Consider the following 17,238-nt stretch of genomic DNA (forward strand, 5'->3'; position numbering starts at 1 on the left):
TGTTGTTGGTTTGGGTCCACATTTGACCACTTGGCGGTGCTATAGTCACAGTGAAATTGGGACCTTCTCAGTAAAGTCCTGAAAAGCCACCAAAATATATTCTTCTAAATATTCCCAGAGGCTCCACCCCTGAACACTTGTAACTTCAGAAAGCCTACATAAAAAGCAAATGGCTCGTTTTTTTTGTTTTTTGTTTTGACTGTGATGCTCTCTAGCTGTCAAGGCTGTGATGCTATACTGCAAAGTTCCTTTTGGCAAACATGAGTGTGCGCACTATGTACAAATAGCACTTGACCATTCAAACAGCCGCACTGCTGAATGCTGAGGGTAGTTGACGGATACGTGGGATGTGAGGAATGAAGGAGAGAGACAGAGAATTGTTTCATATTCTTTGACCGAGTGCCTGGGTGGGCAGATGGCACCTGGGTGAAAGGTGCCAACAGTAGTTGGCTCACTATGCTAGGAGGATGTTCTTTGGGGATTGCCAACCCTCTGACTTTAAGGGCATTTAAACTGATGGTGAGAAATTCACCCATGTTTCTTCATCCATACTGGTAGCATCAGTGAAGAGTATGGATACATCTTGTCGTGATTCAGGGACCCCACAAACAATACGGAGCTGATTCTGTTGCAAATGGTGTCAGGGATCCATACCGGGAGATTCTGTTGGAGGTTTTGTGCCTGTTAAGCCCTTTATTTAGAAGTGCTAGGTGAACATGCACAGGCGTGCTACTACTGTGTGAACCGCTGCTGACTAGTGCTATAAAAATGGACTGTTTGTTGTCAGCAAAATGAAAAAAAAAAAAAAAATTGAGAGAGTTAAAAAGGTCTATAACTCCTATCTGCTAAATACCATTTCAGGTCTAAGTTTCTGTGTCAATAAAGTGTCCAAATTTCAAGACACTAAAATGGCTGTCATTGCTTGTTTAATGAGCAAGATATGAGAATTTGCAGTTGTGGTAAGTGAACTAATGGAAATGTTGAGGGAAGGGTAGCAAATAAACAGCAATGACCCACAGAAGATCCAAAACTAGGCGCAGGTCTGCTTTGCATGGGTGAGGGTGAGTGAGGAGGTGGAGAGGGAGACACTGGAGTCCTGCGCTCAGAGTCGAGTTTGGGCTTCCGGGATGTAGATCTCGATGCTGTCAGCGCTCTCTGTAGCCGAGTTCTGCCTGAAGGAGGCGGTTCTCTTGGTCTGCAGCAGCCTCTTCCTCGCTTCTGTCCTCTGACGGTCCCCGAGGTCCAGGGACTTCTCCTTGATGGGTAGGGTGTGCCCACCCACACGAGGCACCACCAGGCCCCCCGACCCACCACCTCCACCTCCGGCGCCCACATCCCCAACGCTATCAGCCCGGAGGCTGCCACTCACCCCGCCTGCTGGCTTCTTTGGTAAGGGAGGAGGAAGCTTCTTGTCCTCCTAGCCCGTCGATGATGAGACATACATTTAAGATGTGAACAGACAGTAGATTTATTGTGTCGGGTGGTGAGAAAATGGTTTTGTAAAGTTGTGTAAAAGGAATCCCAAGCAAAAAAATTGAGATATTGGGAGAAACAAATGGGAATGGGAAACCCAAGGGAAAAACCACAGACAAAAAAGGTAAAATTCAAAAGAGGAAAAATCATGGACCGAGACATTACGACAGACAGGTAACAACCAAAATTGAGAAAAAATCAGTAAAAGGTATCTCAGCATGCATTGGCATCAGGTGACATAAAAGGAAATGAAATGGGAAAGGAAAAGGTACACAAAAACAATGTAAAAGGAACAAGAAGAAAGGAGAAACAATTGTTAGTTTGTTACCAAGAATAATGTAGTTGGTCAGTGAGTAGTCTAACCTTTATAGACAATAATGTAACAAACAAACAAGTACTTTCTTCTGTCTGAACAGCTGGAATAAATGCAAAAAATAGTTACAGTTGCAGTTAGAATAATTTCTAGCAGTTCAAGACCCCACTGTCTCATGGTCAGCTCAGCTCAGTTCCTCTTGCTGTTCTGTATTTTCACAGCCTGCAAAGGCTTGGAGGGCACGACCATCTGCGCTACTCTTCTGCACACTGCCATCTTAGCTCTGGGGGGGTGCTGAAGGGAAACCAGGGCTGTGTGGATCCCCGGGCCTCTCACCTTCTTTTCAGGTGGGAGCCTCCAACCCGAGTCCTTGAGCCTCTGGAGGTCCTGAAACTTGACCCTGACGTCCTCTATGTTGAGCTGGAGCAGGTCCCAGAAGCCCGCCAGGTCCTGAGAGGTAGGCTGGGGGTAGGCTGATGGGTCCTGGGCAGGCAGGGAGACAGGATGTGGCATGTGAAAGGTGACAAAGTAATATATAAGGATATGTGAAAGAGAGAACATTACAAAAGAACAGTTTCTAGTGAATCTTGGAATAACCATGCACCATATGTAATGTGTGTAGTTATGATTTTGCATGCAATCCCACCTACTCACCACACTTTGTTGGCAGAGACGGAAGAACTGCTGGACCTTCTGAGACATGAGCATCTGGGCGCTGCCAACTGCATTTCGAATCAGTTCAAAAACTAGAGAGGAAACAGCACATAAATAGTTTCAGAAATCCAAGAATTTTTCATCGTTTATCTTTAGCTCTAATCTTATCAATCCTCCTCGCAAACTCACTCTCTTCTGGGAGTTCGTTCTCCTCAGCCTCTCTCTCCATGTTCTGGCACCAGCCCTCCATCCTCTCCACCTCTGTCTGCAGGAGGCGTAAGAAGAACTCTCCGTCTCTCATGCAGGGCGAGGCTCGGCCCGAGTCTGGCAGGCTCCGGGGGCCCTCCAGGGACGGCGTCCCTGCCCAGGCTCGCTCAGAGGTGATGGGCAAAGGGGAGTGGGAACGTGGAGGCAAGTGCGGGTGCTGGTGGGGACGGTGGTCTGCTGGGCAGGCCTCAGTGGTGTAGCCACTCTGGATGAAGTCCTGGGATAACAGAAGAAGCTGTTTGGACACGTGGTATTTGGACCATCAATAATGTTGTCCAATTTAGCAAAGACATTTCCACAGCAAACCTTCTGTTCACTGCAAACCACACTCTCTACCACAGTGAATGCAGGAACATAATCACAGCAACTGCACCAAATAATCCCATATTCAGTAATGGAACGAGATGGACCTTCCTAATGTCGCTTGTATCACAAAGTTAGTGAACACAATTACTATTGAGAATATAATTAGGGCATGATGTATGGCCTGATTATGTACAATACATATGTCTAATGTAGTGGTGGTGCAATCTACGGCTGAAATCCAACGGTCGACTATAGATCAAACCCTGTGTCAAAGGTTAACCCTTTGCATTTAACGTACCTCTGGTTTTACTGTAATTAATTTGTTAATTTGAGAAAAAATTGTTTTTTGTTCAGGTTTAAAGGTTACCTGTGAAGTTTTTGACAACTAGTAGTGCTATGGAGCTGTTTTTGTTTATTTATTTATTTATTTTCCTTTGCAGTGGAAAGTTTCACATTTTCAACGACAGTTTTACCTCACTGTTTTACATGTTTCTGCAAAACAAGTAGACAAGCTAACAGGGCTACAGAAAACTAGCCTACAGACGCTTCGCCCTAAAAGGTTCCATAATCGGTTCCATTGTGTCTGTCTCACAGAAAACATGTATGTAAACAGTGTAGGTCCCAAAATATTCAAAAAAATCTGCTTTGCAAATGTTTTGCGCATGATTGCGGACCTACCTCTCTGTAGGCCCACTGTCCCTGTGTGTGGACAGTGCGGTGGCACTCTGTGTACTGGCTAGCAGACTCGGGCTCTGATGAGTGCCTCTGGAAGGAACAGCCGAACTGAAGACTCTTGTCCTGTGTTGGCACGGCGATGCTGAGCCCCGGGAAGCCCTCGGGGTCCAGGTCGGCCTGCACGCTCGCTGTCACGCTATTGGAGCGCTTGAAACGAGCCCGCCTGCAACACAGGGAGTCACAGCACGCCCAGAGCCATCCAGTCACACAGAGTATCACATGCAAATGCCTTTCTCAAGTGATTTTTTATTTCTTCTAATAATTGCACATTCCTGTTGGAGCTGGGATAGTCATGCTGTCACTGCAGTCACTACTATTCACTTTTATTGTGATGAGTCCTGCTAAATCCTCCGGCATATGACGCACCAGTGTGCAAATGTTGTGTCAGTGCACTCAGTGATGAGTGTTTACTCTATTACGAGTTTATACCCCACTTCCCCTCATCCTTATTTGCTGTCTGATGAGGTGTGACTCAGATTTCCGTTTTTGCGCCCCTCTTTTCTCCCCTGACATCACACTGTCATCCTTGATGATTGCATGAGGTGGGGGACATTGTTAAAAGGTGCATGATCACACACTGCTTGAGGTTTGGAAGTATGTGATGCTGCGAGTGATTGCATGCGTGTGAATCTGACCCATAGGCGATGCTGGATATAATTAGGAGAAGGGCTGCATCACGTGTGAAAGTCATGTCGAGTGTATGATTTGAAGTAGTCATGGTTACTGTCACTAATGGCGAAAAACAAGACATTCTTGGAACAAAGTGTTACTGAGTTCAAGCTGTGATGTCTGATGAAATGTTAAATGAAATGATAAGATCTAGCCAAGAAATCAACCATAGGTGGCTGCACTGCGGGGTGCCTGGGAGATGAAGGCTGTTTCAAAATATGAAAATTAATCACATAAATTAAAGTACAAAGACCACAAGCTGTTGATGAATCCACATATTTTTGGGGCAAAGATACATTAGAAAATAAACAAACACATATCTTAGTTTGCAAGTTTGTGTCCATAATTGAGGCAAATTAAATGCCAGGCAAAATAAACACACTTGGTGTTGGGAGGGGATTTCAAAAATAAATACTATTTCCTTACTTTAAATTTCAGTTGTACTTCCATTACCTTTTGTCATCTTCCACTTGGACTCCTATAGAGTGGACCTCTGTAAGAGCTTTGCCCTCTGCGTCTGAATCTGATAAGGTCTCTGAGCTGTCCACCTGGAACAGAAAAAGCCACAAATCACCACACTTGAAACACGTGGCCTGAAGACGCGATATACAACTGGAATTACAGGAATAGTTCTACATTTTGGTAAATTTGCTTACCAGCACCTCTAAAGCTCACTAATTATTAATGTTATATCTTGTAAGACCTTATTTAAGTCGCACAAAAACCGAAGTGTAAAAACATGTTACAAAAAGAGGTTGTAGTGAACTACAAGGGGCTAGCAGGCATATTTTGGTGCTAAGCTAACTGGCTGCTGGCTGTAGCTTGATATTTAACAGGCCCACATCAGAGTTGAATTGATTTTCTCACCTAACTCTTGCAAATAAGCCTATTTCCCAAAATTTCAAACAACTGCTTTAAATCAGTGAGGACATTTTTGATCTTTGGGGAGAGGCATGCTAGCAGTTTCCTCCTGCTTGCAGTCTTTACACTATGCTGTCCAACCGACTCCCAACTCTAGGTTCATAGTAAATGCACATATATGAGAGTGGCATGGATCTTCTCATCTAACCCATGGCAATAAAAGGATGTACTGTATTTCTCAATTATTTCTTTAACATGTGCCTTGTGTAAAATCTATCAGTCAATGAACAGAAAAATGAACAATTTTTGTTATCAGTCCGATTTAAGTCTTTTATCAAGCAAAAATGCCAAAGATTCTCTGGTTCCAACTTCTCGAATGTGACGATTTACCGATTTTCTTTGTTTTGTATCACTGCAAATTGAATATCCTTGGGTTTTGGACTATTCGTCAGACTAGCAAGATACATCTTGGGGACAGGGAAATGGTGATAATCATTTTAACAATCAGATAATCAGTTTTCTGACATTTAGTAGACTAAACAACATCAACTTACTATTAGATAATGAAAAATAAAATTAAGTTGCTGTCCCAGTTTTTAATAAAATGGCCCTTTCTCACCTGCACAGCTATGGATGGACTCCACTTTCTCCCACCGCGCCCTTCATCCTGCCCTCCAGCTTTACTCAGCACTATGCTGTTCTGAGGCAAAGAGGCTGATTTCCCAAGGCTGCCCCCAACCCTGCTGTCCCTCTCCCTGGCCGGTCTCGGTGGCCCCTCCAGCAGACTGTCAGCTGAGCTGCTGTGTTTGGCTCTCACCCCAACTCCCGGACCCCCTACGTAGGGCACCAGCTCCCGTGAACCCCTGACTCCATCTAGGCTCTCTGCTGAGTTACTGTGCTGCCTGGAACGTCCAGGGCCTGTGGCGGTGTAGTAGCCTCCTCTGGAGGAGCGACCCGATGGCCCATCAGAGCTGCCCAGGTCCACAGAGTTGCTGTGCTGCTTAGGGCGCCCAGGGCCTGAGCCTGAGGCCAACTGTCCGCTGCTCTGGAAGTAGGCATCCTGGGTGGACTCGGTGCTGCTCTGGGCCCGCACTGAGAGTGAAGACTTGGACATGCGAGGTGGGAGTGGGGGAGGAGCACCTTTACGATAAGGAAAGACTGAAGTGTCAGAAGAGCGGGAGAAAGGAAGACAAAGGCATAGTGGGCTGTTAAAAGCAAAATGGGTACTATATGAACAGGGAGCAGGTAAGGTGGATACTTACAAAAGCGACAGACTGGAAGGAGAAGGTGAAAAGAAAGACAGAGTGAAAAGAGGGAAATGTATTGACGTAAAAGGAGATGAGCCAATACAGAAAGAAAGAGAGAAAACAACAAAATCATTAAGAAATAATGCCAATGTGACAAAAAGATTTATAAACCCAACTCACAATTTCTTTTCAAAAAAAAAATCAGCTTTCGGTGTGAATTTCAGTGAGAGGCAGGGAGCGAAGTGGTGGAAAGGACAGACCTGACAGAAGTCACAAAAGAAAACCTCTTCCCTTGAGCTCACTAAAATCTGTCTCGTAGGAAGATATAGCAATTTCCTGAGAGAAATATGAAAATGAGAAGTGCAGATTCTGTCTCTTCCTCCTCCCTCACAGCTTCGTTCAAACGTATATGCCAACGCACGCGCTCACACGCAACACACACACACACACACACACACACACACACACACACACACACACACACACACACACACACACACACACACACACACACACACACACACATAGTTTATTTTCACTTAATAAAAGATCAAACTTAACTTTAATGTATTTCTTTCCAGACATGTTAATTGCCACCAAGCATGACGCAACCAAGAAGCTTTAACCTTCAGTGTGTGTGCATGCATGTATGTAGGTGTATGTGCGTTTGAGTTTGTGTACAGTAGATGTGTTTTTGTGGCTGATGTATATGACACTTCACAGAGGCTTTAATAAATCTCAGGGGGGATTTGCTAGTCTAAGCTTAGAAATGTGTGTCCTTTGAGGCACTAAAGTAGCTCTGCAGTCTACTGTACAAAGACAAATAAGCAAATACACGCACCCACACACACTCAATCTCAAATAAATGCAGATGGAGTGAATATTAGGCTTGAAAAAAAAAATCTACAAAAAACACATTGTTTCAAATCAAGAGTGAAAGGGTGGGAGAACGCAAAAAAATACGACCACGCAAGGAAGAGACACAGACAGAAAGACGGAGAGAAGAAGCAGCTGGAGACACTGAGCTATCATCACAATCTTGAGTTTTCATGTACCTACTACTGAGCCAGAGAAACTTGCTATCACACACGGGAGGGTGATGGGAGAGATGTGATACAGAGACAAGACAGAAATGACAGAGAACAAAGAGCATGCACAATAACATACTGTACACACAAGCCTATGCTTATGGCATGCAAACATATACATATACATAAACCCAAAGAACGTGCAGCTGCAAAATAAAGGTTACAGAGATTGAAGGAAAAGAGAAGAAAAAAGGTTAAAAATTGAAAAATGGATGCACACATTGCGCACATCTGTCCAGTGGCTGACAGTGTGGGGTTTATGGATGTGTGTGTGTGTAAGTGTGTAGACTTGCTTCTGTCAAGGTAAGCAGACACAAGCTGTCATAAAATTCCTTCTCCCACAGGTTGCCCTACTCTATCTCCCACCAGGTTTCTACCGCATAAAAGAAAACCGCACATTCTTCTAACACTCACACTGGCACCAAAGACTTTTACATACTGGTACACTGAACCAAACGTATGCACACACTCACCGGCCCCGCCCTTGATGCTTCCCTGGGGGCCTGACATGGAGAAGACGGAGAGGCAGTCGTCGTCCTGGGAACAGCCGGCCTGGATGGCGCGAACGTAGCTGTGGCTGCGAGTGCGGAACACACCCGGAAGATCCAGGGCCTCCACGGCTTGAGACTCCACCTCCCCAAACATGGTCTCACACACTGCCTCAAACTGACGGTTCAATGTATCTCCCAGCTAGAGGAGAGAAATGAGGACGCTTGAGTCTAGTAAAGACCCCTCAGTTTGGCGAGTGACCTCTGGTGACAGATCACTGTACTGGATGCAAAACTTAAATCCCCATATGATGCACGCCAATAAAGCACATTATTTGTTACCTGTGAGCTGGTCAGAGAGCGGGTGTAACTACGAGAGCGGGTGTGGGTTTTGGGTGTGGTTCGGCTGTTAGGGTAGGAATCTGTACACTGCTTACACGAGTACCTGGATCAAATACATAATACACATAATCAGCATTAGCAGTTACAGTGCATGTCGAAACCAATAGTTATTTCCCACCTAGTTGGTATTATATTCTGGCTGTAAAATCAACAGCCATTTGCTTTTCTATTTTTGACAAAACTCATAGGCCCATTACACAAAACTGTAAGATAAAATGTCACTGAGTCATGTTCTGCCAGTTAGAGTCTTTTTGAGTGTTGTAATGCTGCATTCCCATGTCAGATAGGAAAAACTGAAAAGCATCAAATTGTAACTGTAATTTGTTCATTTTCTACTACTGAATATAGGTATTTCCATGTTGGATATGCAGAAGTGCAGTTAAATCTGAAGAAGCCCTATGACTAACACCGGGTTCCTATAGAATTTGCCTACAGTATGTGAGGGTATCCCCTACATACTACTGTATGTAGGGGATACCTCTTTTTTGAATCATAACTGAACTGTGCCGATGTGATAAAAAGTTTGGATTTGTTGATGTTTGCACCTAGGTTTAAACAATTATTCAATATTATCACTTATTGTCTTTCTATATCCTATTGTGACAAAATCCTCCTCTCAAAATATTGTAATTTACAGTATCATCTCTGAGTGAGCAATGACAGTTTCAATGTTACTGAAATCTGTCGCGGAATATTTTAAAGGGGCACTTCAACAATCTTACACAGTTTTACTCAGCCAGTTCTACAACACATTCTGAGTCTTGGGAGAGAGCTTTCCATAGTCTGAGAAAATAACCTTGATGATGTCATCAGGATTATCCTGGGTTAGAGGCTACACGTCTTAAACACAATGTTTGTGTTAAAGACTGAGTGTGTGGATTTTGAAAGACGTGCGTTTACCAGGCAGAAAGGGTCTAATGAAAGATGCTATTGAGTAGCATTATGGGAGATGTAGTTTACGGTTATAGACTGTGATTCTGCTTTATGCTGCACAAAAAAAAAAAATGGAGGGATATTAAAATCATGTATTTCAGACCATCCAAGTCCATCCATAGATCACACACGTTTTTCTAACGTTTCTAAACATTAAATGTGTTCCTTTACCTAACATCAATACTGCACTGTAATGAGTAAAAGTCTTTTTGAATTATGGAGTTCAATAAGAACTGAAAGATGACTTTTTTTTTTTTTTTGGATCTATCTGTTAATTTTGTGGCGGGACGATTTACAACTTTACCATTCTTATTAGTAATTGATGACCTCCCTGAAATCCAAACAACTCAAACCTGAGTGGGTCTAATCAGACACGAAACTGAAATGCCTGTGTAAGTGTGCAGGACTGATACTCAATGTATCATATTGTATAAGGTGATTGTATGTTTTGCATGTAAAATCGGTGTAACTACTAACTAAATATAGTTAAATAAAAAGTACAATATTTCCATCTGAATTGTAGTGGAGTATAACTATAAAGTAGCTGGAAATACTCAAGTAAGGTACAAATATTTCAAAAGTATACTTAAGTACACTTGAGTCAATAGACTTAGTAACATTCAACCACTGAATGTGTGTATAGATAGATGTCTAACTACAGCTAAGTTGTACTTTCCTTGTAGCAAGATAATTAAGTCCAGCTGGTTGTTAAAAGCCAGAGTGCCAGGCTGGAGCAGAGGAGCATGTGCAGCTCAAACATCTTTCAACATGTGCATAAACAGTACATTTGTGACATATGACCTTTGATCCATGCTGATGGATCGTCTAAAGGCGTCCCTCTGAGCAATCAGGGTGGACTTGGGTGAGGCTTTGGGGCTGGTGTCCGAGTCGGCACTGTCGTCGTCACCCATGGCCTTGATGTAGCTGCCGCTTCGCATGCGACGGCAAGGAATCTCCCCTCCGCTGTCGGCTGCGCCGCCACTGCCGTATCCACCTCCCCAGTCCTCTGAAGGGACCTGAGACATTCACATGAACATTGACATAGTCATAGGTAGGTATAAAAATGAGTAAGGAGGAACGATCTGAAAATACAACATGTAGTGAGTAGAAGTGTACAACCATGTGGAGTTGACCAATGATCAAGTTTGTTTAGTAAGATTCTCTTTCAATGGATTAAACACGGAGTTAATATGAGTTAAAAGTAAGTGCGCATTCGTCATCTTCACCAACTGTTAAGGGAAAAGCAATTAATCACAATGTGAATTAATCAGTGTTGAGATATTGAAGATGTTTCACTGCACTCTTGGCAGTTTCTTCCCAATATCTGTTATTGAAGTCAAAAGACTTCCCAAAACAGAAATATATTTCATCATTGAAAAATATTTCACACCTCAAACAGAAGGACAGTGATGATTCAGACAAACAGGCCTGGCACCCGTGCACACAGCAGTGGGTTGTAAAGCAAACACACCAACACAGATAGCTCAAGCATGCTCATGCACACGATGAGAGCACACGCACACACACGCACACACACGCACACACACGCACACACACGCATACATGCACATACAGCATATGCATACACACGGGAGATGATATCAGAGAAAGAGAGAAAGGGACAAAGGGACTTACAGAAAGAGAGAAACTCTGACAGCTGGAGAAACACTGACACAGAAAAGGAAAAACAGCATAAGCCAGAAGCCGACAGACAGAGCACATTAACAAATACACAGAAAAGCAGGTAGACGGGCAGAGAGGACAGACAGACAAAATGTAGGCAGAAAGACAGGAAAGGCAGATGGCATTTAGAGAGACTGACAGATGTACAGGGTGACAGAACAAGAAACAGGGTAGCAGAATAGCAGACTTAAGCGGACAGAGGAAGACAGATGAGCAGACGAAGGAGAGTCTGATGAGAAAAACTAAATTAAAAACACACACAGGGACACACTCAAGACAAGAAACTAAAGGGGAGGATGACACATAGAGAACTGATAAAGAGCAATGAGATGAAACCCAAAAAATTCACAGGTTCTCACTGCAGAAAATGTATGACTTCTCATAACTAAGTCAGAATGCTTTCATACTAAAAACATAAAAATGTTAACCCTTTCTGGTCTGTTGTTGGAGAAAAACTGCTTAAGATGACACCTCAAACAGTGAATGAAATTTTGAAATATTTTCTGGCATATTCATATGAGGTGACTTATTTTGTAGACAGAGCTAGCAAGACTGAGAGACAATGAAAGGGATCATAGTCCCTGTCTTTAAAGACGCATTAAATGACCAAAGAGGTCAGATGTGACCAGAATTTGCGAAGAAACCAAAACAATGAGTTAAAAGGGGCTAAAACGCGCCGTAGAGCAGAGGGGAATTTCAGAGTTGGTTGATAATTCACTGAGTTTGTCAAGTGACACCTTTGACATTACTCAAAGTCATTTCAGCCATTGTTCAAAGAAAAAATATTGATTAGTGCAGTTTTAATTTGGATCGTGAGAGCTGCAATCAAACTTCCAGGTTCTGCTCCAGAGGAAAGAAAACCTAGTCAAAATCACACTGACATTTCTTAATATTGCAGATAACTTAGACCCAGCCTTGAAACAAACCCTCTCAAAAGTATGTAATTTGGTTTACTCCATTTACCAAGACAAGCATGGTATTTTTGATGGGAGAGTGGAGGGCCCATGTATCTAATAACAGCAAAGTTTTAGACAGCAGAAATTACAGCTAAAAAGCAGAAAAAATGACATTAGAGGAGTATCCAAGAGGGGCTGAATCAAGGGTAATTGGCCCTGGTTGTAGATACTTGAAGATGTTTCACCTCTCATTCAAGAGGCTTCTTCAGTTCAGAACCTCAGTTCTTAATTCAGCCCTTCTTGAATAACCATAATGCCATCTATGGATAAACCCTGGGATACATTTTTTCAGAAAGACCAATGAAAAAAGTCCTCAATGAGAGATTGCATGGAGTTACTGGAGCTACTGGAAGCTAGTGGGATCAGCACTTGTGCTCTCTATAGCAGATGATTACATCTATCAACCTTTTTTCATTTTATTATTGTGCAGGACCACTCAGTCCGATACGTAAATGCATGTGCTTTTGAGTGTGTGTCTGATCCCAATCCTCTAGCGTTATGGTGAAAGATTTACACGAAATAAAGGGAAAGTTTAGTTTTTGCAAAAAATGCTGTGAGGTTTGTAGTCTCATGCACGTGACCAAATGAAAACACCTACACACATTGACACATATACACACACACACACGGGCCTCAGGGTTTGGCACCCAGATGAGTGTGTGTTTTTAAGGTCATCACTTAAAGGATGATTCAGCCTAATCTCCCGATCCCCCTGGCCTTCCAATATCGCTCTCATTTTCTCATCCTGCTCTTTCACTCCTACTCTCGCTTTGCCCCTTGGCTACCATCACCTCCTTTATCTCTTCTCTATCCCTGAGCTTGCTTTGCTATCTCTGCATCCCTCTACCTTGCCCCCCCCCGCTCTATCTTTGTCTCTCTTTCTCTTTCCCTCGCTGTTTCTGTCTTCATTTCACTTTCGCTCCATATTCTTGTTTCTATCATTCCTTATCTATGAGACACAGGCCGAGGGGAAGAGAGAGGCTTATAGAGGGAATGGAGAGCTCCGGGTTCTGATGCTGCACATCGTGATTGGCGTTGACACCATGGGAGAAAATCTTGCACATGTCCCTTTGCCCCTGACCTTTTACCTCTTCCTTTAATTTTCCCTTTTAGCTGCTTCATTTATTTCTTGCGTTTGTGCAGAAAATTTGAGCAGTGACCTGGTGTGGACTTGTCAAGGTATGATTGTATAAACATGTCAGAGTTTCAAAAACCCACCACTTCAATATCTATTTTTCTGCATGTGACTTGTTATGCAAGAGTGTTTTGATACTACTGCGTATGAGGATATTTTACTTTAAACTCTTACCTCCTTCTCCAGTCAACGTCCGCAGGATCTTTTCAATAATTGTATTTTCTTGGCTTTCATGTGTCCTAGAGTGGACACATACTCCCACACAGTGTGAGCTGAACAACAACACAAATCTGATCAGTGGAATAAGGATAAAATTATAAGTGTGTTTTCTGTGCTTTTTGTCATGTGAGGGATGATAAAATTCAAGATTTCGATATTTTTAATGCAAAAGTGTCACAGTAAAAATTAAAACTTAAAAAGTTAAACCTACAGTAACTAATTTTTGCCCACTCTGAGACAACGGAAGCAAACTGTGAACACAAAACTATTATATGAGCTGTAAGCAAATTTAAACATCGAGCAGTTACGGAACAACATTAGCATCCGTTGGAAGTTGTGTTTGTGGCGACCCGATTATCGAAGTCCAACATTCACTCTAAATTTAGCTCTCTTTTTTTTTTTTGTGACTAACTCCTGAGGTAAATATCTGACTCTACAGCTGCTAAATGCTCCACTGTGTTCACCAGCTAGTCGCTAACATGGTCTGTCTGCTGTTTGCTGCTGGAAAGGTAGTGCACAGTGGGTTTTTAGACCTTTGTTGCTGAAAACAGATGACCGCTTTAATATCTGTGTAGTCATAAGATCCATTGTTATTGTAAAAATATTGATAATTGCTGCTTAAAAGTCTGCTGTTAAATGTATGTTATCTAGTCTTTACATGCTCTATCTGCGCCAGTGTGGCAGCAAACATTTTAAATTTTGCTCCCAGAGAACAAGGTTTCAGTTTGGAGCTGTTTCTTCAATATTGCCCCGTTGCTGCTCTTTGTCCTGAGGTCTAGTCCTGGTGAAATACACCTGAACAGCTCTATATCTGAGGCTCCAGGATGCAGCCTGCTCTGAAGCCATGGATCTATCTCGCTGACTTCAACACATCCGAGCGCAGCACAAAATTCAAAAATTGCCCCCCCCCCCTCGTCCTCACAAAACTGCAAGTGACACCTAGAGATCCAGTATGAGAAAAGCTGCAGTGGGGAAGTTCATTTCCTGACCTAAGGTGTGAATGTGATGGTAGACTAAGGCACAGAAGGAAACTGTGTGGCGTTTGTCCTTTGAAAACACTAACACACACAGCCCTGCTCTCTCTGTCTCCTCTATCAGCAAACCTCAGCTGTGTCTAAAGGATGAGAGTTGGAAAAACACCAGGGACTCCTGTGGCTACCTGCTGTTTCCGTAGAAACAAAGCCTGCATGGCAGCTCTACCTCAGCACACCTGGATTTTTGGACGTCCCTGTGTGTGTGTATAAGTGTGTGTGCTCTCTCAATTGCCTTGGTAGGTACACTCTACCAGCCACTGGCGTTTCATTTTAGGGAATTCATATATACAAAATAAGAGAAAGGGCAAAGGCAAAATTGCACGTGTTGGATTCGAAGACAGAGCAAGGCACCTGGAACCGCGAAGTGTTAGGAAAGACATCAAATAATCTCTGCGTGCGGGAGAATCAGCAAAATACCAAGTCAGTACATGATGTCGCTCAGGTGGACATTTAAACCTTCTTGATCAGTTTTCATATTTCACATCATGTTTTTTTTACACTTCTTATGGAAAAAAACAGTTTCATGCAATTCAAAAATGCTGTGTTGTTTGCCTAAGTGTCCAAAACCTATATATGAACCAATAAAGTTGAGTGTTAGTGTCGCAGGGATATACAGTATGAGGCATATTGATGGGACACACTATGCTTTGACAAAAAAAAAATGTAGATAGTACAAAATTATTTTTCCATCATGCTTTGGGTGATGCAAATAACACAATGGCGCAAAGTCGTGCAGCATCAGCTGCTAGCGGTTCCTGTTAACATGGAAATCATGGATGTACAGACAACAATCAAATGGATTAATTTTGAAACTGAAGAAAAAGACAAAAATTTGATGATTATTAGCAGATGATCCGAAGTGATCAGGAGCAGTGTTTGAACATGATTTTGGGATGGATTTATAGATGTTAATCCTTAGCAGATATTGGGTTAGAGTTATGACTCCAAAAGGAAGGAGTGAAATTTTTGATGCAAAATGTGTGAACTGAAGCTCCGGGTTAACCTGCATGAGGCTAAAGGCCACTTTTCTGTGTGTCAACACTGCAAAGTGCGGTTTCGCCTTATGCTAATGTACATTGTCCTTATATGTGGGAACCATGCAGGACAAATTTAAGGTCTTGTGGCTAACCTACAGAAATATCACTCCTTTTTGCTGCAGGTCAGCACTGAGCGGCAAACAGGTAACCCACATACTATATTTCCTTTGCACAAACACAAATGAACACACACACACACACACACACACAAACCCACACACACACACATTGGTTGACATTCAGGCGTACACACACCTGCAGGTAGTGGAAGGTCCTCTCTTTCAGCTTGCTCTCCACGGGCACAAGGGCTTTGTTGTAGCCTCCTCCCCTGGAGGAAGGGTACACCTCCCTAGCCTGACTCACTGTCATGGCTGACCAGGTGCTCCTCTTCAGGGAGTGGCCGTGGTGCCCATGGTGTCCCCCTCCGTCACTCCCGGCCAGAGCCATTGTGGTACAGGCCATGCACTCCCCCGGCCCCGGCCCACTGCTGCGCTCCTTGGGCTTCTTCATGGTGAGCTCCTGGATGGCAGCATCCAGGCTCTCGTGTCCGCTGGGATACCCCCGTCTGCCCCCGCTCACCAGGAAGCTGCTGTCGCTGTCCAGGTTGTCGTCAGAGCTCCACCAGCCCGCTGTCCTACTGCGGTGGCGTCTGCCCGACTCGTGCCGCGAGTCTCCGCTCTTGCTACGCTCTCGAGACTTGCTCCTCCTGGTAGAGCGAGACTGGTGGCCTGAGTACTGGCCTCCACCGTCCTCCCCTCCACTCCTGTGGCCTCCACCTCTCTCACCACGGTAGTCCCCGCCTCCTCTTGTGCCATTGTATTCCCGTTTGGATGGTGCTTCCAGGGAGTGGGACTTGGCAAAGAGGCGCTGCACAGAGTTGACTAGGTGACGGATGCGGGAGGGGCTTTCGCTGCGTTGCTCGGCACCCCCACTAGCAGTGCGCTGGTACTGCAGTGTGTGGAAGCCATCAGGATGAAAGGGCACCTGCTTCTCAAAGTGGTCCATCAGGTTTGGGGGAATGCGGTGCATCTTTCCTCCGTGGCCTGAGGACAGGCACTCTTCGCACGAGTCCAACGACTGGAGAGCTGGGTGCTGGCTAGGGTGGGAACGAGGGAACGTGCCCCCTCCAGAGTGGCTGTGGGAGTGGGAGTGGGAGTGGGAATGGTGCCTCTCCAGTGCCAGAGCCTCAGCCGGACCTCCCGGAGGGTAATAGTGGCCATCACTGTGACCTTGGTAGTAGTCTCTGCCCGGGCCATCACAGTCCTCAGGCGTGCAGTGGCAGGGGCCTCCCCCGCCACCACCGGAGGAATGCTGGGACATACTACGGCTGACATGGTACCCTTTCATAGGCGCCGGGGCGTGGTGGGCCGTCCGGGCCGAAAGGGGGCGCTGTGGGCGTGACAGGGCTGCACCGGTCTCACCTGGAGGCACAAAAGAAGTGACCATTTAGATTTGGTCTCTTGGGAAACAGGAGTGAACACAATGTATTTATGAATAAGAAAATATTCATCTTAAGAAACAATTGAATCTAGTGTCTTGCAATGACAAATTTTTTTACTGTCTCATTACACAGATGATGAGTAAATGTTACTGATCACTAGCAGACACTCTTCTGTTACCTCAGTAGCTTTAGATTTCAAACTTTCTAAACAGGCAAAATCACATAATGTACACATGAGAATACATTTGAATTATACAAAGGGCAATAACGTGAAAATGGTGTAATACTTTAAAGATA

At 44.0% G+C, this 17,238-nt stretch overlaps 1 protein-coding gene across 1 annotated transcript; it reads right to left on the bottom strand.

Annotated features, from left to right (window-relative positions):
• Positions 1–936: 936 nt before the first annotated feature.
• dlgap3 (discs, large (Drosophila) homolog-associated protein 3) lies at positions 937–16,847 on the bottom strand. Its single transcript, XM_040121995.1, is given in 12 exon segments — positions 937–1,417; positions 2,123–2,269; positions 2,441–2,532; positions 2,630–2,924; positions 3,692–3,911; positions 4,871–4,965; positions 5,898–6,494; positions 6,497–6,552; positions 8,087–8,303; positions 8,444–8,546; positions 10,238–10,452; positions 15,756–16,847. Coding segments are annotated over 12 exon segments (3,444 nt in total). The 3' UTR covers positions 937–1,102.
• Between the last annotated feature and the right edge of the window lie 391 nt (positions 16,848–17,238).

The sequence above is a fragment of the Xiphias gladius genome, chromosome 24, assembly GCF_016859285.1.
Source record: "Xiphias gladius isolate SHS-SW01 ecotype Sanya breed wild chromosome 24, ASM1685928v1, whole genome shotgun sequence".
Lineage (NCBI taxonomy): Eukaryota > Metazoa > Chordata > Actinopteri > Istiophoriformes > Xiphiidae > Xiphias > Xiphias gladius.